Below are 24,835 nucleotides of genomic sequence, written 5' to 3'. Positions count from 1 at the left end.
CACAACCCCAAGATCAAGAGTCGCATGCTCCACCCACTGAGCCAGCCAGGCATCCCAGCATGGAACTCTTACTGATCTTGGGGTCATGAGTTCAAGCCCCACGTTGGGCCTACAACTTAACTTAAAAACAAAACAAAACAAAAATCCATAAAACTTTGGTGTTGCAACTCCTAGATTTTTCTCTATACATATAGTAAAGCTCCATGTAATTATTTTATTTCTTCCACAGATGGTACTGATCTATACACACTATTCAGTATTCTGCAAACTGCTTTTTAAAAACAGTATACCATAGAAATCTCTCCATGTTAATATACAAATGTCATTCATTTTTCCAAATGCATGCTATTCTGTTATTAAGTAGATAAAATGGTACAAATATATAAAATATCCCTTCTATATTTTTCTTACTGATTTGTGAGAATTGTGTATATATCCATTTGCATTTCCATAGATGTAACAAGTATCCCCAGCCCGGCACTTGTCTTTTGACTGTATATAAGTGTCTTTTGGTATATATAAGTTTTTAATATTTACATAATGAAATTTATCCATATTTTTATATTGCTTCTGGGATTCATGCCAACTATAGTTATATTCAATAAAACAGATTCTTCCAAATGAAACATGCCTAAAATAATCCTTCATCTTTTTTTTTTTCCTTCAAGATTTATTTATTTATTTGACAGAGAGACAGAGAGCGGGAGGGAACACAAGCAGGGGGAGTGGGAGAGGGAGAAACAGGCTTCCCGCTGAGTAGGGAGCCTGATGTGGGGCTCGATCCCAGGACCGTGGGATCATGACCCGATCCAAAGGCAGACGCTTAACGACTGAGCCACCCAGAGCCACCCAGGCGCCCCTCTTCTTTTTTTTTTTTTTTAAAGATTTTATTTATTTGACAGAGAGATAGCGAGAGCAGGAACACAAGCAGGAGGAGTGGGAGAGGGAGAAGCAGGCTTCCCGCCGAGCAGGGAGCCTGATGTGGGGCTCGATCCCAGGACCCTGGGATCATGACCTGAGCCGAAGGCAGATGCTTAACCAACTGAGCCACCCAGGCACCCCCTAAAATAATCCTTCTGTTTACAAAGACTGCTTACCCTTTTTTGATGGAGTTCAGAAACTGCTGACTTGCACCATCAGAGTAACTTCTGAAATCATCATTGACTGTGAATCCATTTTTCCATAATTTTATACTTACATCGACCTGCAAAGCAGTTAAGAAACAAAATGTATTGTTAATAAATGTCCTAGATTAAGAGTCTGAAAAATTTTCCTATTGTATATGTTTTATGTATCATTCCTTTTTTTTTTTAAAGATTTTATTTATTTATTTGACAGAGAGAGACACAGCGAGAGAGGGAACACAAGCAGGGGGAGTGGGAGAGGGAGAAGCAGGCTTCCCCCAGAGCAGGGAGCCCAATGCAGGGCTCGATCCCAGAACCCTGGGATCATGACCTGAGCCGAAGACAGACGCCTAACGACTGAGCCACCCAGACGCCCCTATATCTCAGTTTTTAAAAAGGAATGATACAGGGCGCCTGGGTGGCTCAGTCGTTAAGTGTCTGTCTTTGGCTCGGGTCATGATCTTGGGATCCTGGGATGGAGCCCCACATCGGGCTCCTTGCTCGGCGGGAGCCTGCTTCTCCCTCTCGCACTCCCCGTGCTTGTGTTCCGTCTCTCGCTGTGTCTCTGTCAAATAAATAAATAAAATCTTAAATAAATAAATAAATAAAACAGAAATAATTGACATATAACATTGTATTAGTTTTAGCTGTACAATATAATGATTTCATATATGCATATATTGCAAAATGATTACCACAGTAAGTTTACTCAACATCCATTACCAAACACAACTACAATTATTTTTCAGTTTTACTGAGAAACACGCACATCACTATGTAAGTTTAATGCATACAGCATTATGGTTTGATTTACATATATTGTGAAATGATTACCACAATAGGTTCAGCTCATATCCATTATCTTATATAGATATAATGAAAAGAAAGAAGAAAAAAGAATTTGGAGCGCCTGGGTGGCTCATTCGTTAGGCATCTGCCTTCGGCTCAGGTCATGATCCCAGGGTCCTGGGATTGAGCCCCACATCGGGCTCCCTGCTCTGGGGGAAGCCTGCTTCTCCCTCTTCCACTCCCCCTCATGTTCTCTCTCTGTCAAATAAATAAATAAAATCTTGGGTGCCTGGGTGGCTCAGTCGTTAAGCATCTGCCTTCAGCTTGGGTCATGATCCCAGGGTCCTGGGATCGAGCCCCGCGCGTCAGGCTCCCTGCTCAGCGGGAAGCCTGCTTCTCCCTTTCCGTCTGCCCCTGCTTGTGTTCCCTCTCTTGCTGTGTCTCTCTGTCAAATAAATAAATAAAATCTTTAAAAATAAAAAAATAAAAAAAAATAAAATCTTCAAAAAAAAAAAGAAGAAAAAAGAATTTTCTCCTTGTGATGAGAACTTCAAGGATTTATTCTCTTAACTTTCCTATGTATCATAGAACAGTGTTAACTATAGTCATCACATTGTGCATTATATCCCAAGTACTTATTTATGTAGTAACTGGAAGTTTATGCCATTTGACCACCTTCTGCCAATCCCCCCGACCCTCTGCAAAATTTAATCTTTCTTTTTTTTTTTTTTTATTTAAGATTTTTTATTTATTTATTTGACAGAGAGAGACACAGGGAGAGAGGGAACACAAGCACGGGGAGTGGGAGAGAGAGAAGCAGGCTTCCCGCGGAGCAGGGAGCCTGATGTGGGGCTCGATCCCAGGACCCTGGGATCATGACCTGAGCCGAAGGCAGACGCCCAACGACTGAGCCACCCAGGCGCCCCTAATCTATCATTCTTAAGAGCAAACTTCACATATAAAATATCAAAAAAAATAATGTATATGGGGTCCCTGGCTGGCTCATTCGGAGAGCATGAAACTCCTGATCTTGGGGTTGTGAGTTCGAGCCCCATGTCGGGCCATAGTTTACTTAATTCAGGGTACTTCAGGTTAAACATAGGACTGATTAAAAAGCTGTTTAAGGGGCACCTGGGTGGCTCAGTCAGTTAAGTGGCTGTCTTCAGCTCAGGTCATGATCCCAGGGTGCTGGGATCGAGCCTCACATCGGGCTCCCTGCTCGGTGGGGAGCCTGCTTCTCTCTCTCTCTCCCTCCCTCTGCCTGCCTCTCTGCCTACTTGTGTTCTCTATCAAAAAAATAAATAAAATCTTTAAAAAAGAAGGTATCAGACCAGGGGCGCCTGGGTGGCTCAGCTGAGCATCTGACTTCAGCTCAGGTCATGATCTCAGCATCCTGGGTTGGAGCCCCATGTCAGGCTCCCTACTCAGCAGGAGTCTGTTTGTCTATCCCCAACCACACGTTCTCTCTCTCAAATACATACATAGATACATACATAAATAAATAAAGGAAGGAAGGAAGGAAGGAAGGTAGGTAGCTATCAGACTAGTAGCGCCTCTCCTTTGTCTGTAGCGTTTATTCAATCATTTATTTATTCAATATACGTTTATTGAGTACCTATTAAGTAACAAACATTCCATTATGATGTTAGGGAAAATAATCATAATAATGATAGCATATATTATTAGCACATCTACCTACCTACCTATGTACTTAGTGTGTAACAAATCCTGTTTAAAGCACTTACCCTATTAAATTTATTTACCCCTCCCAAAATCTACACAAGGCAGGTATCATTATCCCTTTATATATAGAAATGGAAACACAGAAGATTGATTAAATTATCCAAAGTCACACAGTAAGTAGGGGGTGGAGCTAGGGCTTGAATGCACACCTTTTTTTTTTTTTAAAGTCATGATCTCCCGATTGTAGGATCAAGCCCTACATTGGGCTCTGTGCTCAGCCTGCTCTAGATTCCTCTCCCTCTCAAATAAATAAAATCTTATCAAAACAAAACAAAACAGGAGGCTCCACGCACAGCATGGAGCCCAACATGCGGTTTGAACTCACAACCCTGAGGTGAAGACCTGAGCAGAATCAAGAGCAGGACACTTAAGCCACTGAGCCACCCAGGCGCCCCTTGAATCTACGCTCTTAACCACTAAACTATACTTCCCTTTTATACCTATAACCAAGTCTCTGTTCTCAGGGTATTCACATAAAAGGTGAGAACAAAACAAACAGGAAAAGAACTAGTCCTTCATAAAGACACTGAGGAAAACAGACGAAACTGAAAAACAGGGGCGCCTGGGTGGCTCAGTTGGTTAACCTCCGATTCTTTTTTTTTTTTTTAAGATTTATTTACTTGAGAGGGAAAGAGCACATGCGTGAGCACAGGATGGGGGTGGGTGGGTAGAGGAAGTCCTAAGCAGACTCCTCATAGAATGTTGAGCCCGACGAGGGGCTCGATCCCACAACATTTCCCCACTTCTGCGCCCCAGATCACAACCCGAGCCAAAACTGACAGTCAGACACTTAATCCACCCAGGCACCCCTAAGTGTTCCGACTCTTGATCTTAGCTCAGGTTTTGATCTCAGGGCTGTGAGTTCAAGCCTCGTGTTGGGCTTCACATGGGGCATGGAGGCTACTTAAAAGAAAAAAGAAAAAGAAAAGAAAAAGAAACTTAAAAACAAAAATCCAAAACTGATAACACACTCATATGAGAGAATATAATGTCTGAAAGGGAGGGAATATTCAGGAAATAAAAGAGCTCTTAGAAACTGCAAATGGAGGGACGCCTGGGTGGCTCAGTCGGTTAAATGTGTCTTTGGCTCAGGTCATGATCCCAGGGTCCTGGGATCGAGTCCTGCACTGGGCTCTAGTCCTGCATGGGGCTCTCCGCTCCGCAGGGAGCCTCCTTCTCCCTCTGCCTCTGTCTCTCTGTCTCTCATGAATAAATAAATAAAATCTTAAAAAAAAAAAAAAACTGAAAATGGAAATTGAATAAATAGACTGAATATAAGGTCAAAGAGAGATCCCAATTAAAAGAGAACAAAATTACAGAGGTGGAAAATAGAAGAAACAATAAAAAATTAAGAGGCTTGGTCCAAGAGGTCCAATATGTAAGTAAAAGCATTCTAGAGAGACTAGCAATGGAGGAGAGCAAAATAAGCAACGTAAGAAAATGTCCTAGAATGGTAAACATGAGTTTCTAGATTGAATGAATGAAAAAGGACCCACCATCAAGGCCCATAAGAACACAGGGTTAAAGATTCTAACAGCGGGACGCCTGGGTGGCTCAGTCGGTTAAGCGTCTGCCTTCGGCTCAGGTCATGATCCCGGGGTCCTGGGATCGAGTCCTGCATCAGGCTCCCTGCTCCGCGGGGAGCCTGCTTCTCCCTCTGCCTCTCTCTCTCTCTCTCTCTCTGTCTCTCATGAATAAATAAATAAAATCTTTAAAAAAAAAAAAAAAAAAAAAAGAAGATTCTAACAGCTTTCAGTGAGTAAAAAGGTGCCACATACAAAGGCTCAAATACCATGGGGCACCTGGGTGGCTCAGTCGGTTAACCACTGACTGTAATTTTCAGCTCAAGTCCTGATCTCAGGGTTCTGAGATGGAGCGCCACATCGGGCTCCCTGCTCAGCGTGGAGTCTGCTTGGGGTTCTTTCTTTCTCTCCCTTGGTCCCCCCACCCTTGCTCGCTCACACACATGCACAAGCACTCTCTCTAATAAATAAATCTTAAAAAACAAAACAAAAAAACCAACAAAGGCTCAGTTACCAGAATGGCATTTATTAATCAAGTGTGAAGGCAGAATAAAGGCAAATTTAGGCTTGCAAGGTTTTAAGCCATCTACTTCCAATGCACTCTCCTCACACACTGTTTTATAAAGCTGTCCCAAGACTGGCTTCATCAAGGACGCTCTTAATAGCAACTAGCATGCCCCCCACCAAATGCAAGCAAAAAATACGGTAATTACTAGTACAGTTTGGCGTCACTGCCTTCATTGCTCCCAAGGCATCACCATCGCTTTTGCAGTATTAGTGCAAAATCAACACAGTGGAAAAGGTAAATAATATCTCACTATTATTATGAAAACAGTTTTGACCTCATGGACCCAAAATATGGTCCTTATTTTGAGAAACACTGGATGAGAAAAAAAGTTACGGACATTTACCTGTTTCTTCTGTTCAGTGGGAGACATGCATTTGGCACCAACCTTCTCAGCTTCCTCAAAAAGGCTGTCAACAAAATATTCACAATTTCTTTGACGATCATCACTAAGAGGTTGGTTGTCAGATCCCGTTTCACAAACCCTACACAAAAAAAGGGAAATTAAGCACTACTATTACTTTTCCAAAAATTTACATGAATTTCTAGTTAAAGGATCCTGAACTGAAATGCTTCCAGTTCCGCAGTTTAGACCCACTTCTAAATTAAGATTCTAGCAGATATGTGACCTTGGAAAGTCATTAACCATTTGGGTCCAGAGCAGGGTTTTCTCAACTTCAGCCTACTGACATTTGGGAAGGGATAATTCTTTGTTGTGTGGGCTGCCCTATGTACTGTAGGATGTTTGGTAGCATCCGTGGCCTTTATCCACTAGATGCCAGTATCATGCATACTCCACCCACCCCCACCTCCAGTGTAATAACCAAAACCATCTCTAGACATTGCCAGATATCCTCTGGGGGCCAAAATCTCACCAGGTTGAACATCACTGGTCCAGGGTATAAAAATGTGTTCTTTGCAAAAAGCTCAAAATAGCTTTACAAGGGGTTACTATGTGCCTTCTGGTAATAAAAATTACTTTTTTAATTTTATTTATTTATTTGAGAGAGAGCACGAGTTGGGGGGAGGGGCAGAAGGGGAGGGAGGAGCAGACTCTGCACTCAGTGGGGAGCCCAAAGTGGGGCTCGTTTCCAGGACCCTGGGATCGTGACCTGAGCTGAAGGCCAACCCTTAACCCACTGAGCCACCCAGGTGCCCCAACAGAAAGCACTCTTGAAACTAAAGGTGATAATGTGTCAGGAACAGTCCTAATCATAATTTTGATTGTTTGCATACTTCTGAATGAGATTTCCCACTGAATATTTTTGATTTGTAGCAGTTTAACACTCTACTATTTTTTTATTTTTATTTATTTATTTTTTTAAAAATATTTTATTTATTTATTTGACAGAGAGAGAGATATCGAGAGAGGGAACACAAGCAGGGGCAGAGGGAGAGGGAGAAGCAGGCTTCCCGCTGAGCAGGGAGCCCGACATGGGGCTCGATCCCAGGACCCTGGGACCATGACCTGAGCCGAAGGCAGACGCTTAACGACTGAGCCACCCAGGAGCCCCTCTACTATTTTTTTAATTGAGGTATAATCAACATGTTAGTTTCAGGTGTACAACATGATTCGATATTTGTATATACTATGAAATGATCACTATAGTAAGTCTAGTTAACATCTATCACCATACAGTTACAGAAATTTTTTTCTTGCAATGAGAACTTTTAAGATGTAATTTTTTAGCAACTTTCCAATATGCAATAGTTTTTTGGTTTTTTTTTAAGATTTTATTTATTTATTTGAGAGAGAGAATGAGATAGAGAGAGCATGAGGGGGGAAGGGTCAGAGGGAGAAGCAGACTCCCTGCTGAGCAGGGAGCCCAATACGGGACTCAATCCCGGGACTCCAGGATTGTGACCAGAGCCGAAGGCAGTCGCTTAACCAACTGAGCCACCCAGGCGCCCCTGCAATAGAATTTTTTTTTTTTTTTAAAGATTTGATTTATTTGACAGAGACACAGTGAGAGAGGGAACACAAGCAGGGGGAGTGGGAGAGGGAGAAGCAGGCTTCCCGCAGAGCAGGGAGCCTGATGTGGGGCTCGATCCCAGGACCCTGGGATCATGACCTGAGCTGAAGGCAGACGCTTAATGACTGAGCCACCCAGGCGCCCCTGCAATAGAATATTTTTAACTATAGTTGCCATGCTATATATTACATCCTCATGACTTATTTTATAATTGAAAGTTTGTACCTTTTGACTCTCTTCATCCATTCTGCCTACCCCCATCTACTGGTTTTTATTTTGCATTTATATTTTATCATCTAAGAAATATTACTGAAGATTTTGACAGAAAAAATGGTTTCTGACCAATCTTTTTGAAAGTCATACAGAAAATTCATACATGTACTGAAATATAACTTCTCAGATCCCATAAATAGTATTTTTACAGCTCTCATACTGTGCCAGGAACTATAATATAGATACTCTTATCCACATTTTTTATAGGAAGGAAAATGAGTCACAGAAAGGTTAAGTTATACGAGGTTAAAGCTAGTAAGTAGCAAAGACAGCATTAGAACGCTGTTCATCTGCCTTCCACATCTATGCACCTATGATATACTATAAAGCTTCTGTTTTTTTTTTTAAAGATTTTATTTATTTGACAGAGAGAGACAGCGAGAGAGAGAACACAAGCCGAGGGAGTGGGAGAGGGAGAAGCAGGCTTCCCACGGAGCAGGGAGCCCGATGCGGGGCTCGATCCCAGGACCCTGGGATCATGACCTGAGCCGAAAGCAAACACTTAACGACTGAGCCACCCAGGCGCCCTATAAAACTTCTCTTAATAGCTCACATTTATTGAGCATTTATTAATATATTTTGGGAACTATTTTAAGTACTTTACATGGGTTAACTCATTCAATCCTCACAATGACCTAAAAAGGCACATATTGTTTTTATCCCATCTAGCACATTAAAAAAAAGCTTAAGCAAAAGAAAAAGGTAAAATAAAAAAAAAAAAAAAAAGAGGGGCGCCTGAGGGCTTAGGGCTTAGTCGGTTAAGTGTCTGCCTTCAGCTCAGGTTGTGACCCTGGGGTTCTGGGATCCACCCACATTGTCTTGCTCCCTGTTCAGCAGGGAGCCTGCTCCTCCCTCTCCCTCTGCACTCCGCCCCACCCCCCACTTAAGCAATTTGCTCAAGATCACAAAGCTATTGGGAGGCAGAGCTGGAAACTGAACCCAGGCTACCAATGCCTGTACTCTTAATCACTGAGCCAGACCAAATAGTCATCGCTATGTTGTTATTAAAATGGAACACTCAGAGCAGTATTTTAATTTAGGTATACTTTTTTTACTCTTCTAGGTAATCTCTGTATATTCTTAAGACGCTTCATATTATCACAAAATATTAATTATGCCTTTCCGAAAGCAATGGAATGATACTTCTTACATAAAAATAGTCACACCCTAAGATGATTTCTCACAATACTAATGATCTTCCCCTCTTTAATCAGTATAGCTATGTAGCAGTAGAGGATATTGTCTAATAAAAGTTCAGGCTTTGGTGTTTGTGTTTAGGCACTGAGTCACACTGACTTTGGGCGAGAAACCCAGCAGCCTCTACGTGATCTGGCTTTTTCATCTGCAAAATGCAGCTACTAGCATCTACCTTGCGTGGCTGCTGCGAATACTGCCGCAAACACAAAAGCCGATGCCCGGTGCACAGTATGTGTCAGTACACATACTGACACACAGTATTTGTTAGGAATCATTGTAACCACTGAATGCTCTCTGGTATTTGCCAGAAAAATTGGACTTTGGCTGCCTCCATCTTTTTTTTTTTTTTTTTTTTTAAGATTTTATTTATTTGAGGGGCGCCTGGGTGGCTCAGTTGTTAAGTGTCTGTCTTCAGCTCAGGTCATGATCCCAGGGTCCTGTGATCGAGCCCCTCATAGGGCTCCCTGCTCAGTGGGAAGCCCGCTTCTCCCTCTCCCACTCCCCCTGCTTGTGTTCCTGCTCTCGCTGTGTCTCTGTCAAATAAATAAAATCTTGGCGAAAAAAAAAAAGATTTCTCTTCAAGAAAATAAAAGCAGATGACAGAGTAGGAGCGGGGGAGGGGCAGAGGGACAAGATGAGGTACAAGTTCCTCCCCACTGAACGAGGAACTGGACACAGGGCTTGATCCCTGGACCCCAAGATCATAACCTGAGCTGAAAGCAGACGCTTAACCAACTGAGCCACCCAGGCGCCCCTGTCTGTCTCCATCTTTACCTCACTTTCTAGTTGGGTTCTTTCCAGATTGCTTCTTGGCTCAGGCAAAAGACCCTGCGGGCAAAGCATCCCCTGATGGGAACTGAAACTATCCCCTCAAGCAATAAGAACTGGCCTGAGCCAGCAAGACTCAGCCCATGATCGACTCTAAGACAATGATCAATTTGACCTTCACTGCCTACCTGTATGCACCCACCCACTTTTTTCCCCCAGTTTCCTTAAATAAACCTGGAAGTATTTCTGGCACTCTGGATACAGTCTGAAATGCTAGTCTGCTGTCTTTCCAGCACTGGCCTCACTGAAATAAATCCCTTTCCTGTTTCACTACCACTTGTTTCTCTGCCTTTGGATTTTGTCAGTGGCTAGTGCCTGACCCTGGTATGTTTGGGACCCCCAGAACCAGGTTCTCTCGCACCCCTGTGTCCTAGCTTTAAGAAAGCAGTTTATACACAATTACTAAGTAAGAAGTCAATAAAGCTGAGCATTCAAAGTAGCTTTAGTCCTTTATCCTATTTGATATGTAAATTCTATTAAGCCTCATTTTGTTAATTCAAGTCATTCAAACATTGAGTACCTACTATATGGTAGGTGATAAGGAGATACAATGATGAGCAAGAAATAGTCTAGGTTTTTAAGACGTTCAGAGTACAGTGTGTGGAGATGATTATAAACAGCTCTATGCCCACGAATTTGATAACTTAGATGAAATGGACCAATTCCTTGAAAGGGACAATCCACCAAAACTTACATTAAAGAGGAACATATACAAAGGCTTGTATCTATCAAGAAACTGAGTCTATAATTAACAATCTTCCAAAACACAGAGCACTAGGCACAAAAGATTTCATTAGTGGGTGGCTCAGTCAGTTAAGCTTAACCGGCCAGAACATCTGCTCAGGTCATGATACCAGGGTCTCGGGATGGAGCCGGGCGTGGGGCTCCCTGCTGAGGAGAGCGTCTCCTCCCCCTCCCTCTGCCTCTCAGCCCCATTTCCCCCACCCCGACCCACACTCACAGTGCGTGTGCATTCTCTCTCAAATAAATAAAATCTTAAAAAAATAAAAAGATTTCACTAGCAAATTCTATCAAACATTTAAGGAAGAAATGATACCAAGTCTCTACAATCTCTTCAAGAAAATAAAAGCAGAAGGAACACTTCTAACTCCCAACTCTTGGTTTTCACTCAGGTCATGATCTCAGGGATCGTGGGATCGAGTCCGACAACAGGCTCTGTGCTCAGCAGAGTCTGCTCAGGATTATCTTTCTCCCTTTGCCCCTTCCCCACTCATATGTGCACAAGCACTCTCTCCCCCCCCCAAAATAAATAAATAAATCTTTAAAAAAAAAATAAAGTAAATAAAACCAGACAAAGATATTTCAAGAAAGGAAAAAAACAGTATTGATGTAGTTTTTGAATGTAGGTGAGAATGTAGAGCCGAAAGCCAAGAAAAAATTCTTGAGACATCTTTGGTGCAAAAATGGTGATTTTATTAAAGCATAGGGAGAGGACCCATGGGCAGAAAGAGCTGCTGCCTCTGGGTTGTGAGGAGTGGCCGATTATATACTTGGGAAGTTGGGGAGGTAAGGAAAAAGGATGCCCCTACTCACCACTCCTCTTCAGTGCCATATTGCAAATCCTAGCTAAGTCAGTAAGACAAGTAAAGGAAATAAAAGGTTTTCAAAAGAACTTTCATTTGCTAAAGAGGACCTATGAGATACTGGAGCCTTACCTTGGTAAAGTTAAGATTGTTTTTCCCTATAATAAAGCAATAACATTAAGCTAATTGAGAGTTTCCTTCTGGAAGTTAGGTTATGGATAAGAATGCTTTTTTTCTTCTAAATCACTAAAACATTTGTAAACTGATGGAGACTCATGGACTGTGATCTCTATTAACCATTTGTTTTTTCCTTCCCTTGGTTTTAGGGCAGCCAGCAGTGCCTGAGGAATGTCACACATATCCCACCTGGGAGTTGGGGGGATTGCGGGGTGTCAGCTTGTACTTTGCCCTCAACTTGCCTTCTGCTTCCTCATCAGTATCTCTCATGAACATAGATGCAAAAATCCTTACTGTAATCAAGTAGGATTTATTCCAGGTATACAAGGCTGATCCAACATGAGAAAATCAATTAATGTAATCCATCATATCAATACACTATAGAAGAAAAATCACGATCATAACAACAGATAAAAAGCATCTGACAACATCCAACACACATTCTTTTTTAAATTTTTTAAATTTTATTCAAATTCAATCAATATATAATGTATTATTAGTTTCAGGTAGAGGTCAGTGATTCATCAGTTGTATATAACACTCAGTGCTCACTACATCACGTGCCCTCCTTAATGCCCATCACCCAGTTACCCCATCCCCCCACTAACCTCCCCTCCAGCAACCCTAGCATCTATCCTAGAGTTAAGAGTCCCTTATGGAAAAAGCTAATATTTTCTGAATTAATTTGGAAATTCTAAATTGCAGTTACAAAGGCACATCTTAAAAACTGTTTTCTTTTTCATTTAGAATTAAAGCTTGGTTTTAACTTCTATCTCAGAACATACTAAGAATTAAACATAGTACAAAATATTGCAATAAGGACCATGTTTTAAGAAATACACTTATACTAAGCATGGGTAGGCTAAATATGGCTAGGTCTGATGTTGTCTCATTCTTGATAAAAACTCTTAGCAAACTAGGAACAGAGAAGAACTCTCTTAACTTGATAAAAACATCTACAGAAAACCTACAGCTAACGTCATACTTTATGACAAGAAACTAGATGCTTTCCCCCTAAGATCAGGAATCAAAGATGCCCCTACTCACCACTCCTCTTCAGTGCCATATTGCAAATCCTAGCTAAGTCAGTAAGACAAGTAAAGGAAATAAAAGGTATTCAGATTGGGAAGGAAGAAATAAAATTCTTTGTCTGCAGATGACATGACTGTCTACACAGAAAATCCCAAATACAACAACAACAAACTTCTGGAACTAATAAGCAATTTTAGCAAGGCTGTAGAATATAAGATTAATATATAAAAGCCAAGTGCTTTCCTATAAACCAGCAATAACAACTGGTACCTGGAATTAAAAACACAACACCTGGCTGGCTCAGATGGAAGAGTATGCAGCTCTTGATCTCAGGGTTGTGAGTTCAAGCCCCATATTGGGTATAGAGATTACTAAAAAAGGAAAAATAAGAGTAATAATAAATAATAAACTTAAATAAATAAAAGTACACCACCATATGCATCAGCAACATCTGTCAAACCCCAAAGAACTGTACAATACACAAAATGGGCCCAAATGTAAACCACAATTAATAATGTATCAATACTGGTTCCAGGGGCGCCTGGGTGGCTCCGTTGGTTAAACGACTGCCTTCGGCTCAGGTCACGATCCAGGAGTTCCGGGATCGAGTCCCACATCGGGCTCCCTGCTCAGCAGGGAGTCTGCTTCTCCCTCTGACCCTCCCCCCTCTCATGTGCTCTCTCTCTCTCATTCTCTCTCTTTCAAATAAATAAATAAATAAAATCTTAAAAAAAAAAAAAAAAGAAAAAAAAAAAAAAAAAAAAATAATGTATCAATACTGGTTCCAAACTGTAATATACTACATAATACAAGATGTTAATAATATAGGAAACTGTGTGTGTGGTGGTGAAGGGGAGGGTGGGGTACAGGAACTGTGTATTTTCTGCTCAATTTTTTTTATAACCTAAAACTACTCTTAAAAATAAAGTTATTATTAATAATAATTTTTTTAAAAAGATTTTATTTATTTGACAGAGAGAGACACAGCGAGAGAAGGAACACAAGCAAAGGGAGTGAGACAGGAAGAAGCAGGCTTCCCGCTGAGCAGGGGGCCCAACATGGGGCTCGATCCCAGGACCCTGGGATCATGACCTAAGCCGAAGGCAGACGCTTAATGACTGAACCACCCAGGCGCCCCAACCATTAGCTATTTAACTGAAAGACCCATAATGAAAACTTACTGTATCTGTCAGTGAAATGCAGTAAAAATAAATACTAAGAAATGCAGTAACAAAGAAATGCAAAGCTTAAATTAACTTACCATTCTTCTTTTATACTTTCGAGATTATCTACTTCTTTCATTCTTTTGCCTTACTGTAAAAGTAAAAATAAACAAAAGCTAAAGTCCTCAAGTATTAAAAATAAGGTCATTCTTATATATGCATTAATAATCTTTAACATAAGCTATTAGGTGTCCCTAAAGTAGCACTGAAAGGGTCTTAAGAACTTACGTGACCAAACTCAAAGCTGTCATTTTCATCTACAGAGTACAACAATAATAAAAAATAAATTTTGGAGTCCAATAATCTTCCAACAAAAGAAATTTTTTTTAGAACTATTTCTTAAGAATAATGATAAAAATCATAGTGTGCCCTTTGGTTTAACAAACAAAAGTGAATGAAACATTCTTACTCTCATTCTTACAATTCCTTGGGGAAGCAAACTGACGAGATGTACAGTGTACAATTCAGTGGCATCAATTACATCCACAATGTTGTCCAATCATTACCACTATCCATTTCCAAGACTCTTTCAACTTCCCAAAAAGAAACTCTGTACCCATTAAACAATAACTCCCTCTTCCTCTCTCTTCCCATGCCTAATAACCCCATTCTACCTTCTGCCTTTATGAATTTGCCTTGTATTTCACATAAATAGAATCATACATTTGTCCTTTTGTGTCTGGCTTATTTCACTTAACATAAATTCATTCCTTTTATGGCTAATATTCCATTGTATATATGTACATTTTGTTTACACATTCATCTGTTTTTTCCCAAGATTTTATTTATTAGAGAGTGCGTGCGTGCACATGCATGAGCAGGAGGGAGGGGCAGGCAGAGGGAGAAGCAGACTCCCTCTGAGCAGGGAACCAGATGTGGGGCTAGATCCCAGGACCCTGGGATCATGACCTGAGCCGAAGGCAGACGTTCAACCGACTGAGCCACCCAGGCGCCCCTACACATCTGGTGATGGACATTTGGACCGTTTACACCTCTGGCTATTGTGAATAATTTTGTATTCCCTCCAGCAATGTACCAGGGTTCTAATTTCTCCACATTCTTGCCAATACTTGTTAGTTTGTTTTATTAAACAATACCCATCCTAATAAAGTGTATCTCATTGTGACTAGTGATGTCGAGCATCTTTTTCATGTGCTTATTGGCCATTTGTCTATCTTCTTTGGAGAAATACCTGTTCAGGTGCTTTGCCCATTTTTGATGTGTTTCGCCTGCTCTTTTTAAGTTGCATTTTTCTTGATTCAGCATTTGCTTCGCTGCTATACACCATGAGCTACTTTCCAGAGTTCTAAGTTGGTTCTAACAGTTTCTGCGTGTTTTTCAACGTTTCTGTGGGAACATGAGCTTGCAACTGCCTATTTTGCCATTTTGCTGATGTGACCATCAATATTAGTTTTTTTAAAGATTTTATTTATTTGAGAGAGAGAGAGCAAGAGAACAAGCAGGGGGGAGGAGACGGGAGCCCAGCGTGGGGCTCAATCCCAGCACCCTGGAATCATGACCTGAGCCTAAGGCAGATGCTTAACCAACTAAGCCACCCAGGCACCCCCTCAACTTTAATTTAAAATTGTTAAATCTCAGATCTATTTGGAACTTATCTTACAGTGATTCCACATGACAGTTGAGTTTACTGAACAGTCCATCCTAAAAAAAATAAAATAAAAGTCCATCTTTTATTATTTCTTTTTTTAGCTCTAAGTGTATGGACTCATGGGGTTTTGTTTTAGTCAATGTTTTGATGTTCCATTTATTTTGATGTTCCATTTCCCAGATTTGTCCAGTGGGAACCCCTTCAGTGTGATGTCCTTTTGATACGTATTCATCATCCTGTGAACACCTTCTTACTTTCTGGAGCAAGAAGATGCTCCAGGATCATTTGTTCTTTCTCTGCCCCAGCCCATGAATCAGACTTTTCTCTGAGAAGCCATAGTTACTTTTTTTTTTTTTTTAACTGTATTTAGAAACCAAGATCTGGGTGTTTGGCATGTTTGTTTTTTCTACTGTGTTGTTGCTTCCAGGACCTCTCAGTGGACAGATGGCTTGGGACTACTTTAAACACTGATTTGTTCGCTTATTTCTTACAATATTTTCTTATAAAGGCAAAACACTGATAGAGAAAGTTTGGGAAAGAGAGAAAATAATCCATACTTTTATTACCCCCAACAATAACTATTTAAACTTTTGCTTCTTCCTGTCCATTTTTTCATACACATTCAAATGCATTGCTAGTATATTAATGATTTTTGTTTCCTGTATTTTTCATTTCTGTGCTTTTTCCATTTGGCTACATAAATTGCTTCATAATTATTTTTAAAGGATACATATTATTCCATCAGGCAGCTATACCATGACTACTGGGAATTTAGTTCCCTTTCAATTTTTCCTAACAAATAACAGCTGTGGTGGGTAAATTCTGTGTATACAGCTTACTTTGCTGTTCCTTTAAATTCCCAAAAATGTGGAAAATCAGGGTGAAAAATATATGAATATTTCTATAACATGTAAATAGTGTATGTCTATATTTAAAAATGTAAGCACATTTGGAGGCACCTGGGTGGCTCAGTTGGTTAAGCGTCTGCCTTTGGCTCAGGTCATGATCCCAGAGTCCTGGGATTGAGCCCTGCATTAGGCTCCCTGCTCAGTGGGGAGCCTGCCTCTTCCTCTGCCTGCTGCTCCCCCTGCTTATGCTCTCTCTCTCTGTCAAATAAATAAATAAAATCTTAAAAAAAAAAAAAAAAAGTAAGCACATTTGAATAGAAGGCAAACCTGCAAAATAATAGCCAGTCTGAATGATCTTAGGGCCTGCTAATGGAGCTGGGCCAATAACCACAGCAATTTGTGTTGAGCACTAATTCCCACTTAGCCTCAGTTTTGCTAGGAATTAAAGTAGGATAGTGGACTCTGCTCTGGAAAATATCCTATCATTGAAAGTTGTTATAGGTACCTCTAGCTTTAATTATGAATTGAATATAAATTGATAGCAAATTTATTTCCTAACCCTTTCGTGAGACAATTGTGAAAAATTCTGAAAGACAAGGAGAAACAGAAAGGCAAGGAAAAAGGAGGAAATGCAATGGGGCTGAGGAGTGAGTGTGGAATATAAAGTGAGGGACAGCAACATCAATGGCATCCCAACATAACTTCAGACTCTGCCCTGTAGCTAGAGAGTAAAGTAGGACTCACTAAAGCCACAGCATCCAAGAGGACGGCATCCAACAATTAAGGCAAATTGGATGTCTCTACTGTATCAAGTTATTTTGTATTTCTAATTCTTAATCCTTCCTGTAATGCTTTTCCAAAATTATTCTCTAAACTTAAAAATGCAAATAGACCATTTCATTCAAAGAATCTTAGTCAATATTAATTATGTGTAAGGCACCTAATTAGGCATTAGATTTACAAAGTAATAAAGCAGACAAGAAGATTTTTTTGTACCAATAATTTACATAGATTATAAAGATTTATATAGATTAAATAGATTATATGTAAACTATATGCTTTAAAAATGCAGCCATGGGGCACCTGGTTGGCTCAGTAGGTTAAGCATCTGCCTTCAGCTCAGGTCATGATCCTGGAGTCCCAGGCTCGAGTCCCATGTCTGGCTCCCCGCTCAGCGGGGAGTCTGCTTCTCCCTCTCCCTCGACCCCTCCCCCTGCTCCTTCTCTCTATGTCTCTCTCTCACTCACTCTCTCAAATAAATAAATAAGTAAAATATTAAAAAATAAATAAAAATGCAGCCATTAAAAATGATTGTTAAATATAAGATACAATATTGTCAATGTTCTTTTGAGTTTGCAATGTTTATTACAGTTATTGGATAAATATAAGCACCATCTTTGGACCGAGGATGGACCTGAGGTCTAAAGGGAAAAAAAAATAAGTGTATATTTTTACTCATTGTATAGAAAAAATCTGAACTAAAACCATTAAGAGGATGTGAGAAGGTAAAGGAGGTAAACATAAGAAAGCTAAGATGGTTATCTATCCTAATAGCAATACAAAAGGCAATGTTCAAAAATAAGGACTCAAAATGTACATGTTGTTTAGAAATATAACTGTAAATAACAGAAAAAACAGCTAAGTTCAAAGTAGTTGTACTTAGGGAAAGGGAATGGGAGCATTTATAGTTTTCTAATACTACTGTCTTTTAAACTACATGTATATATTATTCTAATGTAAAATAATTAAATGTCATTACATCACATGCCCTCCTTAATGTCCATCACCCAGTTACCCTATTCCCCTATCCCCCTCCCCTCCAGCAACCCTCAGTTTGTTTCCTATGATTAAGAGTCTCTTATGGTGGGCGCCTGGGTGGCTTGGTTGGTTGAGCTTCTGCCTTCAGTTCCGGTCTTGATCCCAGAGTCCTGGGATGAGCCCCACATCGGGCTCTCTGCTCAGCGGGGAGCCTGCTTCTCCCTCTCCCTCTGCCTGCTGCTCCCCCTGCTCTCTCTGTGTCAAATAAAAAAATAAAATCTTTAAAAAAAGTCTCTTATGGTTTGTCTCCCTCTCTGATTTCATCTTGTTTTATTTTTTTCCTCTCTTCTCCTATGATCCTGTTTTGTTTCTTAAATTCCACGTATGAGTGAGATCATATGATGATTGTCTTTCTCTGATTTACTTTGAACTTTTAGTTTTGATTTCACTAATTAAACTTTTAAAAACATTTATATATTTACTGAACCTCCCACCACCATGTGCAAGGCACTGGTTTAGAATTAATGAAAGAAGGGTTAATGGGACAGACACAATCTCTTACGGAGTTTGCAGACTAACAAGGAAAAATATACTGAATTACTAATAGCAAACATGGCATAGAATTATGAAGTAAAAACAATCTAAGATAGGGGCGCCTGGGTGGTCAGTCATTAAGTGTCTGCCTTTGGCTCAAGTCATGATCCCAGGGTCCTGGGATCAAACTCCCCATCGGGCTCCCTGCTCAGTGGGGAGCCTGCTTCTCCCTTTCCCACTCCCCCTGCTTGTGTTCCCTCTCTCACTGTCTCTCTCTGTCAAATAAATAAAATCTTTAAAAAAAAAACTAGGGGCGCCTGGGTGGCTCAGTCATTAAACGTCTGCCTTCGGCTCAGGTCATGATCCCAGGGTCCTGGGATCGAGCCCCGCATCGGGCTCCCTGGTCCGCGGGAAGCCTGCTTCTCCCTCTCCCACTTCCCCTGCTTGTGTTCCCTCTCTCGCTGTCTCTCTCTGTCAAATAAATAAAATCTTAAAAAAAACAAAACAAAAACAAAAAACAATCTAAGATGGACATAAAGTCATTATTTTAAAGAGTCATCATTTTAGGTATTTATCCTAAATTAGTATTATGTAATAAACCATGTAAAATCTATTTATATCAGCTGAGTGAACTTCTACAATCATCACAGTCATGTGACACAAATGAACCTAAGTCATGCACTGTACTATAGAGAATAAAAAAAGCCATGTGACAAATGTCTACTTTACCAGCATGAAGCTTGGTATTAGAAAGGACAGATGAATAGAATTTCCTTCATTTTGCTTCAGTTTACTTCCAATTAGTACCACTACCATCTTATATTTGTACTGTGTATCACAGTTTACCAAACACCTTCCCAATTATTATCCCACTTACTCCCAACAACTGCAGTGATAAAATCAGTCAGGAGAGAGACTAGATTGAGCTTTTTGGAACATATCCACTGAAAGGAAAAATCCAGTCAAAATAGATTCAGACTACTAAGAAAAGGAGTTTTTTTGATGTATACATTAGAATTCAAACAGAAAAAAATCTGCATATTACCAATTGTATTTATTTTTGTAAATGCACATGACAGGCTGCATTTTTTTTTTTTAAGATTAAAGTTTTGTATCAAGATATTCCATGGAGTATGCTATCTTTGTGTAGAAGCTGAAGTTTCTCCATAGGGATAAAGCCATTCCTGGCATTAAACACAGGGCAAAGGAACCGATGGATCACATTTCCATGTGGAGTCCTTTTCACCTAGATCTTCTATGGAATGGGAGTAGGACACCAAGCCTCCAAGAGCAAACAAACTATGGTAGGATCAAAATCAAACACTTTAAAAGACAGTTTGTATATTTAAAGAATTCTAGTTTTCTGTTAAATAATAAAAAATGAAAAATTTTGGAAAGTTTCAGCTTATCTTAGTTGCAGAGTAACTGAAAATACTTTTTTGTCTTCTCCTAGACAAACTGTTATTGAGGAAGTTAAATACCCCTAAGGACCAAAGTGATAGTGACAAAAGTAATTTCAATGAAAAAATCCTAGGGGGAATTGGGGCACTTTAGCAGAGGTTGTCAAGGTCACTAAGGGATCCTTTGACACCAAGACATTTTCATTCCAGGGCTGAATTCCAGGACTGAAGTGTTATCTACCTTGCAAAACCCAGCTCAAATACCATTTCCTTTAGAAAACTTTCCACAATTTCTCTGAAAGACTAAATATAAAATTATTAGTAGAGTGAGGAGAGATCAACTATGTACCCTTAGAATGTGCTCTATCTTCACAGCCGTAACTCTAGGCCCAAATATCACCTCTTGGTGGTTTCCTCACTCCATTCTTGTCCCCACTCAAGGGAGTTTCTACACAGGAGTAAGGATGACCTCTCTCTCTCTCTCTCTGTATATATATATATATATATATATATATATATATATATATACACACACATACACTCTACCCCCAACATGGGACTCAAACTCACAACCCTGAGATCAAGAGTCTCACGCTCTACTACTGGGCCAGCCAGATGCCCCCAGGATGACCTTTCTGATTAAGATACAAATTTGAGGGGCGCCTGGGTGGCTCAGTCATTAAGCGTCTGCCTTCGGCTCAGGTCATGATTCCTGGGTCCTTGGATCGAGCCCCGCATCGGGCTCCCTGCTTGGCGGGAAGCCTGCTTCTCCCTCTCCCACTCCCCCTGCTTGTGTTCCCTCTCTCGCTGTGTCTCTGTCAAATAAATAAATAAAATCTTTAAGAAAAAAAAAAAGATACAGGGGCGCCTGGGTGGCTCAGTCGTTAAGCGTCTGCCTTCGGCTCGGGTCATGATCCCTGGGTCCTGGGATTGGGCCCCGCATCGGGCTCCCTGCTCCACAGGAGGCCTGCTTCTCCCTCTCCCACTCCCCCTGCTTGTGTTCCTGCTCTCGCTGTCTCTGTCAAATAAATAAAATCTTTAAAAAAAAAAAAAATAAAATAAATAAAAAGATACAAATTTGAGGGCTCCCTGCTCAGCGGGGAGCCTGCTTCTCCCTTCCCTCTGCCCCTGGGCCTGCTTGTGCTGTGTCAAATAAATAAAAAATAACATCTTAAAAAAAAAGATTCCCTGCTTAAAACATTTCAATGACCATCCAATGCTCTTCAAATAAGGTCCAAATATTCTGGGAAATATTACAGAGAAGTTCACTGTACTGTTATCTCATCACATTTCAGTAGTTTGAAAATTTCACTATAAAGCTTAAAGGTAAAGAAAAAAAAGCCAGTCCCAAATTCTTAACGTTGCTTAAAAGACCTGGCATCATCTCTCTTGCCCCTTTTTGCATTCCACACTAAATCCAACTGCTTTGACCTTTCAGTTCCTTAAATTTCCCTGAACCTCCCTCTGGGGAACCTATTTCCTTTGCCTGGACCTTTCTTCCCTCCTTTGGGCGGGGTCACCTTTAACTAATTCGTATTTACCCATAACATCTTAACTGGAAGATTACTTTCCTAAGAAAACTTTAACTGATTTCCCAAGCTGGTTATCCCCTTGTTACAAGTTCTCACAATATACTATATTCTTCCTTTTTAAGCTTCTGTCTAGGTTTACTGGCATTTGAACTGCAGAAGTCCACTTATATGAAGACTTTTTTCTATAAATACAGATATTTCTAAATATAGTACATTTATAAATGTACTATATATAAATATAAATGTACTATATATACTATATATCTTTATATAATGTATGTAATATACTATGAGCATAGTATATATAATATACTGTAAGTATAGTATATTAATGTATTATATACATAGTATATAGTATATTATAAATGTATTTTCTCTTCCTTATTATGATTTTCTTCATAACATTTTCTTTCCTCTAGTTTATTGTAAGCAAACACCATAATACATATAACATACAAAATACGTGCTAATTGACTTTAAGGCTTTCAGTCAGTAGTAGGCTGTTAAGTTTTTGGGGAATCAGAATTCATACACAGATTTTCCACTGTGTGGGGGCTGGCACCCCTAACACTCCCACCATTGTTCAAGGGTCAACTGATGAGACTTTTGTGATTAGTTGTTTAACCTAATAGCAATGTAAAGTCCTTAAAGGCAAAATCTATAGGGATCAAAAAAAAAAAAAAAAAAAAGAAAAGAAAAAAATAATCTATAGGGGTCACCTTGGTATCATGGGCAATCACCAAACAGTAGGTATTAAAAATTTTGAATAAATTAGGTAATTAACATTAAGCACTGAGTAAAGTATGAATGTGAAGTATTTACCACAGTGTAGGGCTAAGAGTCAGTACTCAACAAATTGGAGTTTCTGTTAATACTGTATTCTGCCTCGTATCATTACTACTTGCGTGCTTAATCACTCTCTCCAACCTGCACACCATTCCTCCTGTTTTTGGATGCCATCAGTGCATAGCACTAACTTCAGCGGTATAGATGCTCAATATTCACTGAATTTAACTGCCTTTAAAATCAATACGCCTTTCTGCATATTTACACAGAAGACATAACAACATCAACTTTTAAGTAGTTTTCCCCATTAAAAACTAAACTGTAATTTAAAAACGTATAAAACACTCCCAAAACACACTTGAGCCATGACTTTGAAACACGGAGGCCGATTTTCACGTGTTCATACAATGTCATACTTTTCAGTTCCACACTGACATCAATAGACTGTCAGTTTCCTCTTTATTTGCCATTATCTCCTGTGATGTACGAGGGAACCGATGTTGGACGCCACCCTAACGTTCCTTATTGCTAACAAGAAATTGCAAGTAAAAAGACGCACATACAAAAAATTAAACATGGAAAACAGCAAACTCGAAACCTACAAAAAGACTGTCGTGGGAGACTACCACCACTACGTGGTGAAGCTACCTGAGAAATGGCCACCCCAAACAAACGTGCTGTATTTCTGCACCGTGCTCCAGCAGCGCACGCCTTTGGAAATGGGGGCATTTTAAGTGCACCTAACTCGAAGTTTCCGAGCGCCCCCAGAACGGCAACCCTCCGCGGTGCTGGCACGGAGCTCGCCACGCAGGACGCAAGCACACGCAGCAGGCCGGAGCCGCGGCTCACCTGAGCTGGCCAGAGTCTGGCCCCGACCGCCGCCGCCAGCGTCGCCGAAACAGCCCGGACCCCGGCCTCACCGAGAGTGCCCCGAGCGCTGCGGCTCCGCCCGACCCAACGACAACCCCCCCGCGCCCCGCCCGGGAAACGCCCGCCCACGCCCGGCGGCGAGCCAACGTCCCAGCCCCTCACCCCGCCGAACGCAGCGCGGCCCCAGCGCACTCACCTCCGGGCACGGCCGCGCTGCCGCCTCCCGGCCTGGTCCTCCGTTCGCTCAGGGGCCGCGGGCGCCACCGCTGCTGTCGGGCTGGAGCCCCTCAGACGGGGAGCACCGCCGCCCCCAGACCCGCTGAGGCTCGCGGGCCGCGCCGCTGGGAACCGGCCCGCCTCCCTGGGCCTCCGCCGCCGGGCGCCGAGCGCGCGCCGAGCACGCTCCGCGCAGCCCCAAGAGCGCGCGCGCGGGGGTGGGGCCGCCGCCGCCGCCTCAGGCCTCGGCTGACGCGCACTAATGGCGGCCGTCTCCTGTCTGCCGCGGGCGCCGCCGCTGGCTGCCTTCTCACCCGGCCCGGAAAATGCTGGGAGCGAGGTGTGGGCTCAACGGAGAACCCAGCGTCTACTTACCTCTCTACCTTTCCAGCCTCTGATTGAGTCCGCGGAGAGATTTCCCTGCATTGTGACAACGCTGAACTTTACCCGAGCCGAGCCCTGTGATTCTGGAAAGCGACGGTTAAAGAAATCCTCCCACCCTTTTGTGCTCCTGAAAGGGTTTACCGCAGGGAACCATCCTTCCCCGTGTAACTCAGATATGACTCACGCGTGCACCCTTGTTTTTACCTATGACAGGTCAGACACAGACCGTCCACATTCCCTTCGGTTTTGCCTCGTAAATGGTAAGGTGAACTGATTGCACTCACTGACCAATCTGGACGAAATACGGGCTACCTTGACTTGACCAAACTTTAGTTAAGCTGCTCTCCTTCCACCAGGCCCCTAAACTTTGACCCACCATCAGCCTGAGCCGGTCTGCGACCCCTTCTTATCCACCACTCCTGAAAAATCGGCTCACCTTCGTGCAAAACACTGATGTGCTGGGTGGTCACTGCCACCTTCCCCCCTTTCCTCCCACTCCCCCACACCCAGTTCTTTCTAGTCTTTGTTCACTTCTCCCTGTGAAAGAAAAGCCCTTTTTTGCCTGACCTTGGATACAGTTGCCGAGCTCCTGGTCAGAGTTCCCCTAGAGGAATAGTCACCCCTCACCCTCCACACCTCACCGCAATAATCCTTTTACCTCTTCCTACCTCCTGAAGCTGCCCTAGTCTAGGTATCTCATATAACTGGGATCATACAATATTTGTCCTTTTGTGTCTGCCCTTACTACACTTAGCATTATGTTTTCAAGGCTCATCCATGTTACGGCAGGTATCAGGATTTATTCTTTTTTATGCTGAAAAATATTCCGTTGTTGTATGTACCCCCTTTTGTTTATCCACTCACCTGCTGATGGACATTTGGATTGTTTCCACTTTTGGCTCTTGTG

General features: G+C 41.5%; 1 protein-coding gene across 3 annotated transcripts in view; it reads right to left on the bottom strand.

Annotated features, from left to right (window-relative positions):
- UBXN2A (UBX domain protein 2A) overlaps positions 1-23,760 on the bottom strand; it is a 36,606-nt gene extending 12,846 nt beyond the window's left edge. Inside the window, exons 1-4 of one of the 3 annotated variants that reach the window (XM_078056039.1) lie at positions 23,525-23,760; positions 14,030-14,082; positions 6,091-6,229; positions 1,098-1,204 (exon numbers count right to left, since the gene is read on the bottom strand). In XM_078056039.1, coding sequence (XP_077912165.1) covers positions 1,098-1,204; positions 6,091-6,229; positions 14,030-14,070 — 287 coding nt within the window. In that variant the 5' untranslated portion in view covers positions 14,071-14,082; positions 23,525-23,760. Of the gene's footprint in view, positions 1-1,097; positions 1,205-6,090; positions 6,230-14,029; positions 14,083-23,307; positions 23,396-23,524 lie in introns of those variants that run through there. The other 2 variants (XM_036121697.2, XM_078056038.1) reach the window with 2 other exon arrangements.
- Positions 23,761-24,835: the final 1,075 nt, after the last annotated feature.

This window comes from Halichoerus grypus, chromosome 10 (genome assembly GCF_964656455.1).
Source record: "Halichoerus grypus chromosome 10, mHalGry1.hap1.1, whole genome shotgun sequence".
Lineage (NCBI taxonomy): Eukaryota > Metazoa > Chordata > Mammalia > Carnivora > Phocidae > Halichoerus > Halichoerus grypus.
The sequence above is the reverse complement of the archived record's forward strand: the minus strand, read 5'-3'. Positions and strand labels throughout refer to the sequence as shown.